The sequence below is a fragment of the Galleria mellonella genome, unplaced genomic scaffold, assembly GCF_026898425.1.
Source record: "Galleria mellonella isolate WM207_F2 unplaced genomic scaffold, CSIRO_AGI_GalMel_v1 utg78, whole genome shotgun sequence".
NCBI classification, from domain to species: Eukaryota; Metazoa; Arthropoda; class Insecta; order Lepidoptera; family Pyralidae; genus Galleria; species Galleria mellonella.
The window spans coordinates 4,315,507-4,331,244 of NW_026442151.1; the positions used below are offsets into that span (position 1 = coordinate 4,315,507).

The 15,738-nt window shown below is 32.1% G+C and overlaps 1 protein-coding gene across 1 annotated transcript in view; it reads right to left on the minus strand.

The window, feature by feature from the left end:
• LOC113517539 (uncharacterized) overlaps window positions 1-15,738 on the minus strand; it is a 39,688-nt gene that overhangs the window by 4,467 nt on the left and 19,483 nt on the right. The window contains exon 4 of the mRNA XM_026902237.3: window positions 8,674-8,853. Coding sequence (XP_026758038.2) covers window positions 8,674-8,853 — 180 coding nt within the window. The remainder of the gene's footprint in view (window positions 1-8,673; window positions 8,854-15,738) is intronic.

Below are 15,738 nucleotides of genomic sequence, written 5' to 3' on the forward strand. Positions count from 1 at the left end.
TAGGAGTGCTCAATAGGGTGAGACGATAATTTCATGCCAGAACACCGCCTGAAATTATATAAAGCCCAAGTCAGGCCGCATATGAAATACTGTTCTCACCTGTGGGCAGGAGCGCCACAGTACCAACTCCTTCCGTTAGACCGCATTCAAAGTCGGGCGGCTCGAATTATCGATAGTCAACGCCTTACTGTCCGACTTGACCCATTGAAACTGCGCAGAGATGTTGCGTCTCTGTGCATCTTCTACCGAATTTATCATGGGGAGTGTTCTGAGGAATTGTTCGGATTGATACCTGCTGCTGATTTTCACCACCGTACAACCCGCCACAAACTAAAGTTTCATCCCAATCATCTGGACGAGTGGCGGTCTTCCACCGTGCGTTTTTCAAGGCACTTTCTTCCACGCACAACCATTCTTTGGAATCAACTTCCAGCAGCAGTATTTCCGAACCGATACGACAACATAACCTTCAAGAAAAGAGTATATTCCTTTTTAAAAGGCCGGCAGCACACCTGCAATGCCGCTGGTGTTGTGGGTGATCATGGGCGGCGGTAGTCACTTACCATCAGGTGAGCCGCATGCTCGTTTGCCCCCTGTGTTGTAAAAAAAAAAAAAAAAAAAGATATATTTTCCTTCCTTTTGCTGTCGTGCACTTTGTGTGAAACGTGTGTCTTTTTTATAAGCTTTTAAGATCATCAACCAATCTATAAGATGATGATTACTACCTAGCCATTAACCCACTTCACTTGATTAGCCGTGCGGTCCCCGCATAGAATAAGCAACCCCTTCCTATCATGTCGTCGTAAAAGCCGACTAAGGGAGGATGAGGGATGGGCAGTGTCCCTTTTAAACATTTCTAAAGCCTGACTGCGGTTGCCACTCGGCCTGCCAAACGTGGCAACTACTGACAATACCCTCCCCCCAAGGGAGACTTATGTTCAGCAGTGGACAGTTAAAGGCTGATATGATGATGATGATGACTTGATTACAATTATCTTTATCATCCCTATAATAACAATAAATTACATTCTTCTCCATATGCCAAACACGTCCATATGCGTCCATAGACTCCAGTAACCATTTACGATCAGACTGGTTGTACGCATGTATGTCACCTTCGTGGTATAAAAGAAAACATACACGTCACAAATACAAATATCACTTTTAAATAAAATTGGAAGGAATAATAGTATATTATAAACTATGCATAATGTTTTCCTTTCTAATGGTACTGTATATTTAAAGGAATTCCATATAGTTACATTTAGCACTATGCTAATATCATTGAATATTCGCTACATCAGAAGATAATTCAACCCGTCTCAAGGCATATTCAGGGGTTTACCGTGTCTATCGAAGCATAGAGTGGATTTTATTGTATCCACACTCAGGACAAATATATACTTGTCGAGTTACTCAAATATTTATTACTGTGGAAGTCTACCCTGCGATCTCGAGTATTCTTTTTTTATCATCTCAACGATTTAGATACTAGTAGGTATAGATTTTTTTTATAAATGGAAATAACTTGCATTATTAGTTGACTCTTGTATAGATAAAGTTTTATTATTGTTATTATTATATCAGCCGTTAACTGCTAAATATAGGCCTCCCCATAAGGGGGTGTTACCAGTAGCTTTCACGCTTGGCAGGTGTTTTTTTTTTAAATAGATGATAATGAAATGATAACCCCGCCTGCGCTATCAGTATACACCAGCAAGGTACCAGTGATGATAGGTGAGGAAGGACCAAGTCAGTTTGCAAATCGTGATGAATACACCAGGAATTTAGCACGATAGTTTCTAGGGGCGACCTATCAGGGTATATTGCTAGTTATAAAACTAGTAGTCCGCATATCCCTTTCCTCTGACAGACGGGTTGGCAACCACAGTTAGTTATTTTAAAAGGGACGCCCGTCCCTTAGCCGCCTCTTGCGACACCCATAGGAAAGGAAGAGACGGCCCATTCTATGCCGGGACCATACGGCATAAATAAAATGTAGGGGAGAATAAAGTCAGGTCAGTAAACTTAACGTAATTAATTCTCTAGGAATTAACCACGATGGTTACCAGAAGGAATCGCTAGAAGATTGACTATACAGTATAATATTATTAACAATACAATTGCTGATCTCTTTTTCTGAAAATCTCCTCTCGTCCGATACTTTTTTAATTGATTATTACGGAATTGTAACCTCGCCTGCTTTAATGGTATATATAGCGGCATCAGTGAATGATGATAGATGAGAATGCAGGAAGAGGAGCAGGTCAATTGGCCCATCGTTACGAATTCATCAAGAATTAACCACGATGGTTTATAAGGAACTGCGTGGAGGTCGACCTGAAAGGGTATTTTGCAACTATGGAACTCCATCATAACTAATCATCTATACTAACAATCCCTCCTATACTTACTTCCTCTCGTTAACTCTTCTCCTCTCGCCTCTCGCCTATAAAAGTTAAAATCATTATGGATCTGTACTAATATACGAGTATAAAAACGGAACAGTGTATTGGTTTGAATGCGCTAATCTCTGAAACTACCAATCTGATATAAAAAATCTTTTAAGAATTGATAGCTCAGTTCTTAACAAAGTTTATAATGGATTTTTTTTATGGGTGAAAAAGCATGTCAGTTAGCTCATCGTGACGAATTCAACGATAAATTAGTCACGATAGTTTCCAGGGGGAACCGCGTGGAGGTCGACCTGGTAGGGCATATTGATAGCAATGATAGCGATTCGACGATCGACGATAATCCCTATTCCATTCTTACAGTCAGCGCTTACCTACTGTTAATCACGCCGTATGCTTGTCAGCAACCTAAACGGTATTCTCCCATCACACGCTACTACAATCCGTCAAAAAAAAGAACCGAGTCACACGTAATACATAAATTGCAAGTCATCATTAATATATTGTTAGCCTAGAATCGGCCGAAAGGTCAACAGCCGTTATTCAACATTAGATTTTTAACTCTACTTCTTCGTTTGAACATTAATACGCTACTAGTTTTACATAGAAACTAATTAAAGATTTTACTCCACAAAAACCTTCAACCGTGACAAAACTAATATTGTACCGACGCGTGTGCAAATAAGTCAGAGAATTTACAATTTAAATACATCACTTAAATATAATAGTAAAAGTAGTAGTATAATCTAATTAAAATATTATATCTAAGTATTTTGGCATCAATATAGTTAAATCTTTCATTTATCTAAACAAAATACTATAAAAATTTTATTTTATAAATGAAATTAATTATCAAAGTTACAAATCAAGTAAAATCTGTCCTTAAACGTATACTTAATTTGTATATAGGTATTTGTATATAGGTATCATTTAATCTATGAAAATTCTACCGTGAATATAAGATAAGCAAGGTAAGATCTGAGTACAAGGCCTAATATGCTTACACAAATAACCAAAGATATACTATATGATTAAATGATTTTGATTTTTGAAAATTATTGTTAAACTAGTATAAACAAGATACTTAATAAATATTACAAAAATTTAAAACAAGTATACAAAACACACTGAATTTCATTTTTGAAACTAAATTAACATACAACACTGAATTTAATTTTTAAGACGCATTTAGTGAATGGACATAAATTTTAATTTAATTAAAAAGAAGTAATTTCGGTAGCGGCTCAAATTATATAACAATTGCTTAATACGGATGTAGTCGCTTTAGAAGAGCTAAAAAGAAAATAGTTTCTATTCTTACAAAACTAGTAAGTATTTACTTACGTTATATTATCAGATTATGAAATTTTAAATTCAGAATTCCCAGCGCGATCCAACCTAGATTACAATTGAAAAGTGAAACAAAAACATCAAAAGTATGAATTCATTTCTGTGTGAAACGCGATAAACCTACAACAACTATTTTTTGTTCACTTATTAAACTTTGTGGATTAAAGTTCATGATAATAACAATACCGTTCATGTTATCCATTATTCTATAATGTTAAAAACAATAACGTATCCTATATCTTTGTAATTTATTTTTGGTATAGTCTCTAATTGTTATTAAAATAAATATTATATTAAACGTTTGTCATAAAGACTGAACAATATTTACACAGTAATTATTACTGAATACTTGTTGGTAATAATTACTCTTTCTTTGTATAATTCATTCTCAATATGCTTAACAGGATTAGGAATGTACTCGCATTAAAAATAATATATTACAAAGCAATTGTTTGCCGAAAACGTTACTATTGGTGGGTCATTTGCGCTACTCAGTCTCCACGCACCCAAAAGTTCATAACACCTGGTAACAGATGGGAAATATCGGCAATGTTGACAAGAAGCCCATTGCTAATAACATACTGTGCCAGGTCTCGTCAGCAAATACTGATAGCGCAGGCGGAGTTACCATTCCAGTCTCACCCATAAAAAAACCCTGTCAGGTCGACATCTACACGGTTCCTCCTAGAAACCATCCTGATTGATTTATTGTTATATTCAGCACAATGAGCAAACTGACCTGCCTTCATCTATGAGGATGAAGGCAGGACATATATATATATATATATATATATATATATATATATATATATATATATATATATATATATATATATATATATATATATATATATATATATATATATATATATATATATATATAGTTACTATTCCATTATCATTCATTTAGCCATTACAAGCCTAGACTTATGTTACCGAGTGACTAAACAAAACGATGATGAACGGAACACGCTTTCAGTTCAGATGCGTGACAAAATGCCATGACTCTGAAAACACCCTTAAGTCTACTTTACGTAATGAAATTTAAATTTACTATCGCTCATTTATCTTTATATCCCCTCTTAAGGACGCATAAATAGGTCCTTAGGTGGTTCTCAATTGACTTAATAAAACTGAGGAAATTAAATTTGACAGATTGGCCTAGCAATTGTCTCTTCAAATTCGCCATTTTTAATGGGCGCAGATGTTAAAATTTAAAAGGCACAACAAATGTTACCACAATATACCTACACTTGCTTTAATTACTTTGTTTTTACAACGCTATTAACCTGATTTAAACATGCATAAGGTAAATTACATAACAAGGTTTAATATACACTGTTATCTTCTTTAAATATTATGTATTTTTAATATATGTATGATTAAAAGTAGCCTATGTCCTTCTCTGTCCTAAATAGTACATATATCTGAATATTATATTTCATTGCATCAACTAATACGAACTTTCTTTTACAGTTATAGTATTAGTATAGAATAAATATACTAAATATATGTATATCCCAGTCAAATTTTTTCAGTATTATTTAAACATTAACTTTTACCTGCGACTTTGTCCACGTAACCAAGATATGTTAACTGGCCGGAATAAAAATAACCTATATCCCTTCTCCTTCCCATATAGTAAATGTATACCAAAATTTCATAGTGATTGGTTAAGCCGTTAAGACCCTATAAGGTAACAAACAATCAATCTCACTTTCATATTTATAACATTAGTATTACACATTAATTTATAACATGTATTATAATCATTATGCAGAACAAAAATATTAAAGTCAAATACTGTTTCTTGTAAAACGAAACTTACATCCATAATAGATTTCCAAACATACTTACAATCCTCAGACGTTTGTCAAACAAGAACTACGCAAGCGTATTTACTCACAAGTACTGTGAAACATCTTCCGCTCTTTAACAATAAGTATTACCAAGTATCCATCGTATCTAACTTTCAAAGTTGGAAAGTCAGTACTTAAGTTACCTAATGTGAGATTGTGAAGACTAAAATGCCACCTCTGTTGTGGCATCAAGCCCGGTCACATGACCAATCGTGCTTTGCACAAATTGAGCTAGCGTGCTTGGTTTTGATAGTGTAATTGCAGTACTCAGCGATACAATCTAATGTGATTTTATGGTTTGCTGACACACTAACTAATGCTTCAGTTTATATAATCCGTTAACACTATATAAACGAATTTAGCGTTTCTGATTTTATGTATATGGCTGATTATTGATAAGAATTCATTGTATCGCCTTTTTGGTATCTAGTTTCAAAAATATACCAAGAATATAGTTATAGTATAAAAGATCCATAAACCAAAGTAGTCATCAGCCACCCAAAATTCTTAAATAGTAACCTGATACAAGCAAACACAATGTAGGTCGACTCCACGGGATGGAGTAAGGAAATTCCAAAGGCTTAATAATTTATGGTGAAGTCTAGAAAAGATGTATATTTAGCAATGGACGATGGATAGGTTGCAGTGACAATGTTTGTTTTCGATGATTACTTTAGATATCGGAACGGAAATTGTATTACATAAGTATGTATAACAAGTGTCATGCAAATATAATGTTCAAACTGGAAATACCTTTTTAAAGTTTTAAATACACTATCGGAACTTAACGCGATGACAAATTTTTGAAGGTAAATAGTACCTACATACCTGCTTCTTTATTGCCGACATTTCAAATTAAGTATCTTTATAAAGTGTCGCATTTTAATATTGAAATATAAAATTACCACTGACTACTAATTAAAGATTAGAATAATACAGTCTTTATAAAAAGCTGGGAAGTACTACTATACTAGTCTTCTCTCACTTATAATATACAAAATTTATTAAATTTTTCCACTAAATGCCAACGATATTCAGGATCAACAGAATTAAAATAATAATTGCTGGATAATGAATTATTAGGTATTCTATGATACGGAAAACAAGAAATTGAATAAATATAAACATATCTGCCAATAATTTATGACAGGTCAGACGAGGTCATGATTGTCTTTGTATGCGACACATTATGTTATATTATCTATATTGAATAATTATCATATACATATTTTATAAATATTTACGAATCTGAAGTATTTAATGTAGTTATTTTTAATTTTAATATAATTCATTAATTGTATAATAACCGTAAAAGTTTCTAAAGACATGTAGATGTAGACGTAAAGAGGAAATCTCAGTCACGTCTGCTAATTCATAAACTAAACGGATTTTATATTAAACCTAATATAGATCTTGTCCTGGATTAAGGGATAAGATAGGTATTTTTATCCAAGTAAGGCATTACTGATAATTAATTGTTAATTTATAATGTAAATATTATATAATTATAATAATACCCAAATGAAATAAAACCCAAATAAATCTCAATAGCTGGATACCACACACCACGTTGGATTCTAAAATGCTCGGCGAAATATAGACGTGTCAAGTATTTCGTTCGCCACAGTGATAATAATAGATAATTGCCTCTGGCTAAGCTATAAAGGAGTATAGTCGTGAGTATATTTTCCATTATTTTTACAATATAAGTCTGCGAAACTCAGGTTACGAGATAAAGTTTCTTTGAAGTTACTGTAATTATTATAATCTAGTAGCCAAATAAATACTCATCGCCTTTTTGTTATTCGAACTTTTTACAGCCATAATAAAAAGAGACGATAAAGCTGAAATATTGTGACGAAAAATCTGCTTCAATAATTTACGCCTATTGTCTTGTAAATTTTTCAAGAAATATAAAACTGACTTGCAGACAGTTAATTAAGAAGAAAAAAAATCAGTTTCGCTTTTCATTATTCCAGTATGCGGAGCAAAATGAAATTTGCTTAACTCTATAATCAATAAAGACACCAATTTCACTACTACCAAGCTACACAATATTTTTATAGTTAAGTAAACTTCCAAATAGCGACTCCAGATATACAAACGTGTTGTAGAACGATCCTAATAGCTACAGATAGAGTAATAACTTCAGAATGCTAATAAAATCACCAATTTTTAAGCCATTGCAAAATTCACAATTCGCCAAAAATTTTCTGCATGTATGTTTTTTTTTTTTTTTTTTTTTTTTTTTTTTTTTTTTTTTTTTTTTTTTATAGAACTTAGAATGGCAAACAAGCTGACGGCCCACCTGATGGAAAGTGGTAACCGTCGCCTATAGACATGAGCAGTACCATGGACATAACAGAGTATACTGTTTCGCCCATGATACCCCCCATGCGTTGCCATTCCTGAGGACTCAGGTGTTATTCCTCTGTACCCAGTAAATTCACGCCATATCCCACCCTTCAAACCGAAACGCAGCCATGCAAACACAACTGCTTCACGGTTGAAACACGAATGGGACAGAGGTACCCAAGCAATCGACTTTTGTACAAAGTCTCCCTCTGGTAATGTTATGCGATGTTTTCGCTAATTTAAACTGAAATAAGAATTAATTAGGTCACGTCTTAATTAACTCAGATATTAGACGTGTGTATTAATTTTTGGTTTTCTTTATACCAAATAAAAAATCCTACATTTAAATCAAGTGGAGATGACGCAATCAAGATCAAAATGGAAAGTAACATACCTACTATACTGACCTCAAATAATGTATTTAAAAAATTATTATTACCCTATAGGTATCCTGTATATGAACTTAAAAAAAATAGGCTTCACCTACACAAACCCATTCTGCACGCTTTCCAAAAAAATATTTTTAAACAATATTTACATCCCATAAGAAAATTAATTACTTTATGAAGTAAGCAAGTAATATTTTATTAAATGTACAGAAATGAATATATTTTTTACATTTAGTCGTCTAATTATAGGATACAAGGATAGAATAAGATTAAACTGTATCAGCCTAATACAATAAAACCACTTACCCTGATCGAACATCACTAGTTCTACGGTGGAGTGTAATTTGATATTCTTCACGTGCACACACTCGTCTCCGTGACCCTCGCTTTGAGGACACAAGGCGTCGGGAGGCACATCACTGGCTTGCGTCAGTAGGGGGGACGCGGGGTACGTAAACCGGTGCCCGTCCGTCTGCCCCCAACTCTCTGTAACAATATTATTATAGGCTATAAAATTATTCATACATATCTGTATAGATCGTGTATTAACAGGTTATTAAATGTCAATTCGACATTATTAGAATCTGAGGAAGAAATACGGGCCTCCATTATCTCAGGATTTATGAAAGTAGATAATACAAAAATTGAAGATACAAACTTTTGCACCCCGTTCTCTCTACCTATCTTAATAGCGTGAAAATAAACACTACCAAAACTGTATTCTTTGAACTTTAAACTTCCACGTTGTTAACATCAACAATAAAAAAGCGGATACTTAGATACTATGTATTTACCTGCATTTTTTTATCTGCAGGTAAATACAAATTTTTTCATCGCGTTAAGTCCCAGTAGTGTATTTAAAAAAGTTATTATAGTTCCTAAATAATTATTAGCTGAATTTGAGATTACTATATTCATTCCATTATACCTTATAAAAACTCGTTACGGAATTTCGTATCATGTTCACTGGCCTGTTAGACAGTCAGTTTCACCTTTTATGTACTTATGAGAATACATTCATATTTAGTTCTTAGATCTGAAATGAACTATTTACCTCTATCTATCAGAGGAAGACTTTACAAAACTTATCGGCACCTCTATTCCACTCATATTTCTGTCGTGAAGCAACTGCTTGTATTGCTGTTTTTCAGTTTGAAGAGTAGAGTATGAGAGTGAAATTATAACGTACGAAGGAATAACACCACAGTCCTTAAGAATAGCAATGCATGAAAGGTTACCATAGGTATTATAGTGTATTTTATATATCCATTGTGCTATTTACTTCCATAGACGGTTCCTTCAGGTGGACCGTCAGCTTGATTACCACTCTAAGCATAATAAAAAATCTATACTTCATCAACTTTTAATAAATTTTTAAATAATTTATAAGTGTTTGTTTATGTAAATAAGTATATAACGCCCTTCGGAAAGGAATAATTAAACCAGTGATTCGATATAAACGCTCGGCTGCTTAAATAGGTGGCGACTATCAATGTAAATTGATACATACCTACTAATTTCTATGCAGTAGGCTACTATTGCTAAATAGGATATAGCTGTGTCGCAAATTGCATATATTAAATTACTTAGTCAATCCTTTTTCTCCTATATAACTTAACATTTAATACTAAATTATCCACATCTGCGACTTTATCTACACAGTATTAAAATTTTACACGTAATATGATTCTTTTATTGGCCGTATGGTCCCGGTATAAAATAAACTACCCCTTCCTTTTCTGTGGGTGTCGTAAGAGGCGACTAAAGGAACTTAATGGTAGAAGATTTGGCAATAGCGTACCTCTTAAAATATCTCTAAAAACCTAACTACGGTTGCCAACCCACCTACTAAGCGTGACAACTACTAGCAAAACTCACCGTATGGGGGAAGCTTATGTTTAGCAGTGTACAGTTTACGGCTGATATGAATGATTCTTTTATACTATCACCACCTTAGAAACTTTTTCGAAAACATAAGTATTTATTTAATAATGACTTCTATATTTTAAGCATCTTTATGAATATTAAAAGTTTCATAAATTTCTATATTTTAAGTGACTTCTTAAAATTTTTTAATATTTCACACACAATTAATTCTTATAAAACATGCATTAATTTTTAGTGTAATATCTACAAAGTTATAAAATTTCATTGATATTTGTTTAGCTGCTTTCTCCATGTTGACATAATAGAGAGATGTCCATTCTAAAAGTAGCTTATTTTACAAAAAAAAAACTTAACGTATAAAAATACTTTCGATTCTACCATTTTTTGCTGTCTACTTATTATGTTACTACAGTACTTTCAAATCAATAGACAACAATAATACTTGATATCATATACCGACAGTAATAATTAACGAATATAAACTCATATCGAATCATCACATAACAGGCTATTATTTGTAACCCTGTCACTAACTTATTTTATGGTTTTTTAACTGTATTCAGGTCTATTGTTTGTGTTTAAAATAGCAGGCAATCGATCAGTGAGTTACACCTTTAATAAAGAAAGCAGCTACCGGGAGTCAAATTACTTATTCATAACCTTTTAATTGAACATTTGTGAAACAAGGCTTATAAAAGGTAAAAGTGTCGTAAAATATATAATATACGCCAGTAAATTCATTTTAACCATGAACTTCATTTAATGACAATCGGCACAATAGATTTAATGATAGATTTTAATGTACGATGCACAATAACCATCCTAAATGTTTATCTTGTTCATAAAAGAAGATATATAATAACACGTAGAGTGTGGAAATATGTTACATGTATTGTACTAGCTGGTGTTATTGCATCATTACAAAGACAATCGGCTTTTACAGCCGTTTGAGCATTGTCATGAATAAATTATAAACGGTAAAACACTTTACGTTTTGTGAAACTCCACAAGTATTTTTACAGTGGAAGGAAACGAAAAATAATAGTCTAAAAACAGATTATGTTACATAAAAAAAAATGAAATTTCAGTATTGACAAAATTAATGTTGACTTGTAAGGTCTCAATTTTAAAAAGAATCACCAATAAACGACAAAATTATTTAAACTTGAAAAATATTTTATTTTAGAAAGCGAATCCATGTGCCTGCAAATGGATTTCGCTCCGTACAAGTCGGATTTTGTTACGCAAAGCGCCGGCTTCAATCTAACAAGATTAATATGATACCAATACAAAAGTAAATCCTGTCGATTGCAAAAAGTCTTCAGTCTGTCAAAAATAAATACTTCTTACATGATGTTAATACAAGTTGAATAGTCTTAATGTATTTAGCTTTAACATAAACCTACGTGGTTTCTGTATGCTAATATAACATACTTTCTGTAAGTCTATATTTTTGTAATAATAAATAAATAAAAACACAGACTAACTGAGAACTGTCTTTTGTAAGTAAAACAAATATATTTAAAATTCTTTTTAAATGTTATAAATCTATGTAAGATAATTATTAGAGTTAAACTGGAAAAATAAGGAACCTGTTGCGCTCGTTCCAGTATAAAACAATTCTACGGACCTATTTTAAATAACAGACTGTTCCAAAATCACAATGTTAAATCGAAACACTATTGCAACATGTGGAAAAACAGAAGGCTGTTCTAGAGCAGAAAACAACTATTTATTTCTATAAGGTTATTTTATTCATAGGTTAAGTCTATATGCTATATATGAGAAGAGCATATTCTGTGTTTAGTTAGGTCGATGTGGTTAATTTGGAAACTGGAACAGTTGTTATGTTTGCAATATAACAGTTCCGAATTGTTATATTTTTAAACATATTGTAAATAATTATTCCGATATATATGCCTCACCTCTAATAGTCAGGCAACATTTAGTTTGCTTTAAGTTTTTTAGCAACTTTTGTCAAATGTGTGCAAGGAGGGTAGACGTGACAACCACAATAATAAAACCTGTCTCCTAAATTTCGCAGGCTATTGATAATTCACAGGTCGTATTTATCATATGCAGTCTTCATGTAGCTATCAAGCCGTTTAGACTATTGTTTTGCCGATTCGTACATTTTTTTTAAATAGTGAAATGGGATGGTAAACATATTTTTTTAAATGAAGTAAATAAAATAGCAAACCACGCTTATGCTGTTAGTATAGCCTAGCAAAAGAGGAAGAGGAAGACCGAGGAATAACAGACAACTATAACTACATGGGACAGATAAAAGAAACACTAGGTGTCATGTCGTATAGGGAGATCAAGGATATGGCCTGGGATAGAGCTGGCTGGAAGAAGATGTATGAATTAGTTGCACCGACAAGAGGAAACTCTTAAATGGAAAAAAAAAGATACCCTAGCGTGCTACTAGTGAAAGTTTTTTTTTATACCATTGAGGTGGCAAACAAGCATACGGCCCACCTGACGGTAAGCGGTTAAAGTAATAATGATGAAGCCAGATTAGTTAACCCGTCGTAAAAAATTCATCATCAATTATCCACAATAGTTTCCAGAGGGCACCTACTCGCGTGAAGGTGGCTCCCTCTAATATCAAGAGTTTCTGGTCACATTCTTTCCATAACTATTGATATTTATATCCACTCACTCCCAACGACGCATTTAAGTTAACGTTTTATAATTGTTTTTATTTGTTATATAGTACAAGTATTATAATAAACTTTCGAAAAATACCTATTTATTATATTTTTTTATAGCACGAAGGTGGTAAACTAGCATACAGTACGTCTGATGGTAAACATTTACTGTAGCCTATGGACGCCTGCAACACTAGGTGTGTCACGTACACGTTGCCGACCCTGAGGAAACCTTAATATACCCTTTTTGAAGAACCCCATACTGTAGTCTCTAGGGAAAAGCTCGGCAGCGAGCTCATCCCACAGCGTAAACATTGGCTGAAGAAAATTCCTTCGAAACCGCACTGTACGTGATTTAGGTTAAAATATTTGATTCTATTCTTTATTAATTATTTCATTGTAATTGGCTAAGATCAATATATTTTAAATGGATATTTTAATAAGTATACCTCTCAATTAACAAAACGGATCAACTCATGAAAATTGTTTACTATAAACTGAACACAAACAACGTTTTCCCGTGAAAAACATGAAACACCCACTTAATAACTTTAGGAAATTAATCCCATACAATTATTATTGGCGGATCTCGGAAATCGAAAATGAATCTATTAAAACGGGAATTATTTTTCATGCTAAAAAACAGATCTCTTTTTTAACGAACTTAAAAAAGGAGATTAATATTATTATTGTCAATTCGATTGTATTCTTTGTATATTTTTTAGTATATTTCTACTATATTTCTTACATTTAAGCAAATTTCAAGTCAAATTTGATATTTCTTTTTTTATATAGAAACTATTCGTTTCCTTGCTAATTATATACAAAATTTTACAAATCTTTTAAAATATCAATATTCCTTTTTAAATTATTCCATTAATTAATATATTTATTTATTTGGGTGCTTAAAAATAGAAATTCTCACCACTATAATATCTTATGGCGGTCATATGTCAATTGTTACTGTCGTAGTGAAAGTAAAACTCGGCATGCCTACATTTCACCAATCATATTTGAATACAACATGACACGGGTCTAATAGTATCATTCAATTTGATTTATTAAGAGCGTCCGTATCTAATATAGTTTAATGTCGGTATTATCTGTCAAATTTAAAATCAATTTAACAATTTTCAATATTTCCGATTGATTATTTCCAAAACACTCTGATAACCAACTAATATGTTAACAAATGTAGAATTTTAAAATTCTAAAAGCAGAATGTGAAGTAGGTGTAAACAGTTTAATTACATTAATGTGCAACTTATTCCAAGATTAACGTATCAGTCCGTTATTAAAGTATTTTTTTTATACAATCCATTCGTTATTAGAGTACTTTTTAAATATTGATTATTTAAGAAGTAATTATATTTGAAAATTCATAAACAAATTTCGCTGTTTCTATATTTCACTATGAATGCTCTTTACGGTTTTTGTCATCACGAGAAACTTTTAGTCGTAATTTTATATTTAAAGGTTCTGATATCGAAAGCGGCCACATTCAAACTATGTCGAAATAAGTACCTATTCCAATATATTACAACACTCTTTTGTATATTACTTTATATGTATGAATAAATATGAACTTCCACCATGCAAAGTCGGAGATACATTTATATTCAAAACAATGTCTCCTTATTCTGTAAATGACGGCTGCTTTGAGGTTATTACACAATAAAATTGTATATATCATAAAATCATTTGTTCCCCAAAAACCCTACTTCATTCGCATAAGTATATAAAAAGTGACTTTAAATTCCGATTCCAATACAAAAATGGTGCAGAAAAGCATCATTTAATATATATATATATATATATATATATATATATATATATATATATATATATATATATATATATATATATATATATATATATATATATAATTTGGATTAACTTTACCAAGAACATTAAAGTCTATGCCTATATATTGTTTTTACAAAAGCTTTAATAAGAACATATTTGGCCATAAGCGTCACAGGGTGAAGTACATATCTACATGTAATTTTGTTCAATTCTTTTAAATTTATTATTATTATTATAATCATATCAGCCGTTATCTATGCACTGCTGAAAATAGGTCTCTTCATAGACTGCCATAAAGATTCGAATCATTTATCTCTATTTTGGTGCCATTTTTATCTTGGATTTTTCTTCGATCAATGTTCAATCAAAACGAAATTATTATGAATCCAATACGGAAATAAACCCTATCTATTATAGAAAAGAAGATCATCAAAATGTTGTAACAAAATAATTAAATAATCATTAATAAAAAATACAATCCAATTCATGCAAATCTTTTCTTTTTATAAATCGCTTAACAAAATTCTATAATAATATCAATTAAAAGTTTTTAGATATGAGGTGATCGAGTGTTCTGGATATAAATTTATATTTAATTTCATGGCGTGTTACGACAAGTGAAGAAAGTGAAGTAATCAGTGAAGAAATCAAGTGCCCGCATTAACCACAAATAATGTGCTTTGATTGCAGTGTCTCCACTATTGCGTATACGTAATCACAGTTATGTACTACAATCATAGTGTTAGGAATTAAATATTCTGTTACTTTGAATGTTTGAAATTTCAAAACAAAAGACATTATTTGTATATATTACGGAATTTCAATGCTTAATAAAAAAACTAAGTAAGCTATATAGCCCGAGGGACGAGCAAACTAGAATTGATCCGACAATATGACTCGAAGAATTGTTAATCGACGGAGAAATAAAATTCTCAAATGGCGACCCCATACAGATAAACGCAATGTAGAACGACCCCCACTAAATAAGGCCGACTGCCTTAAGACAGGGAGACAGAGGATCCTT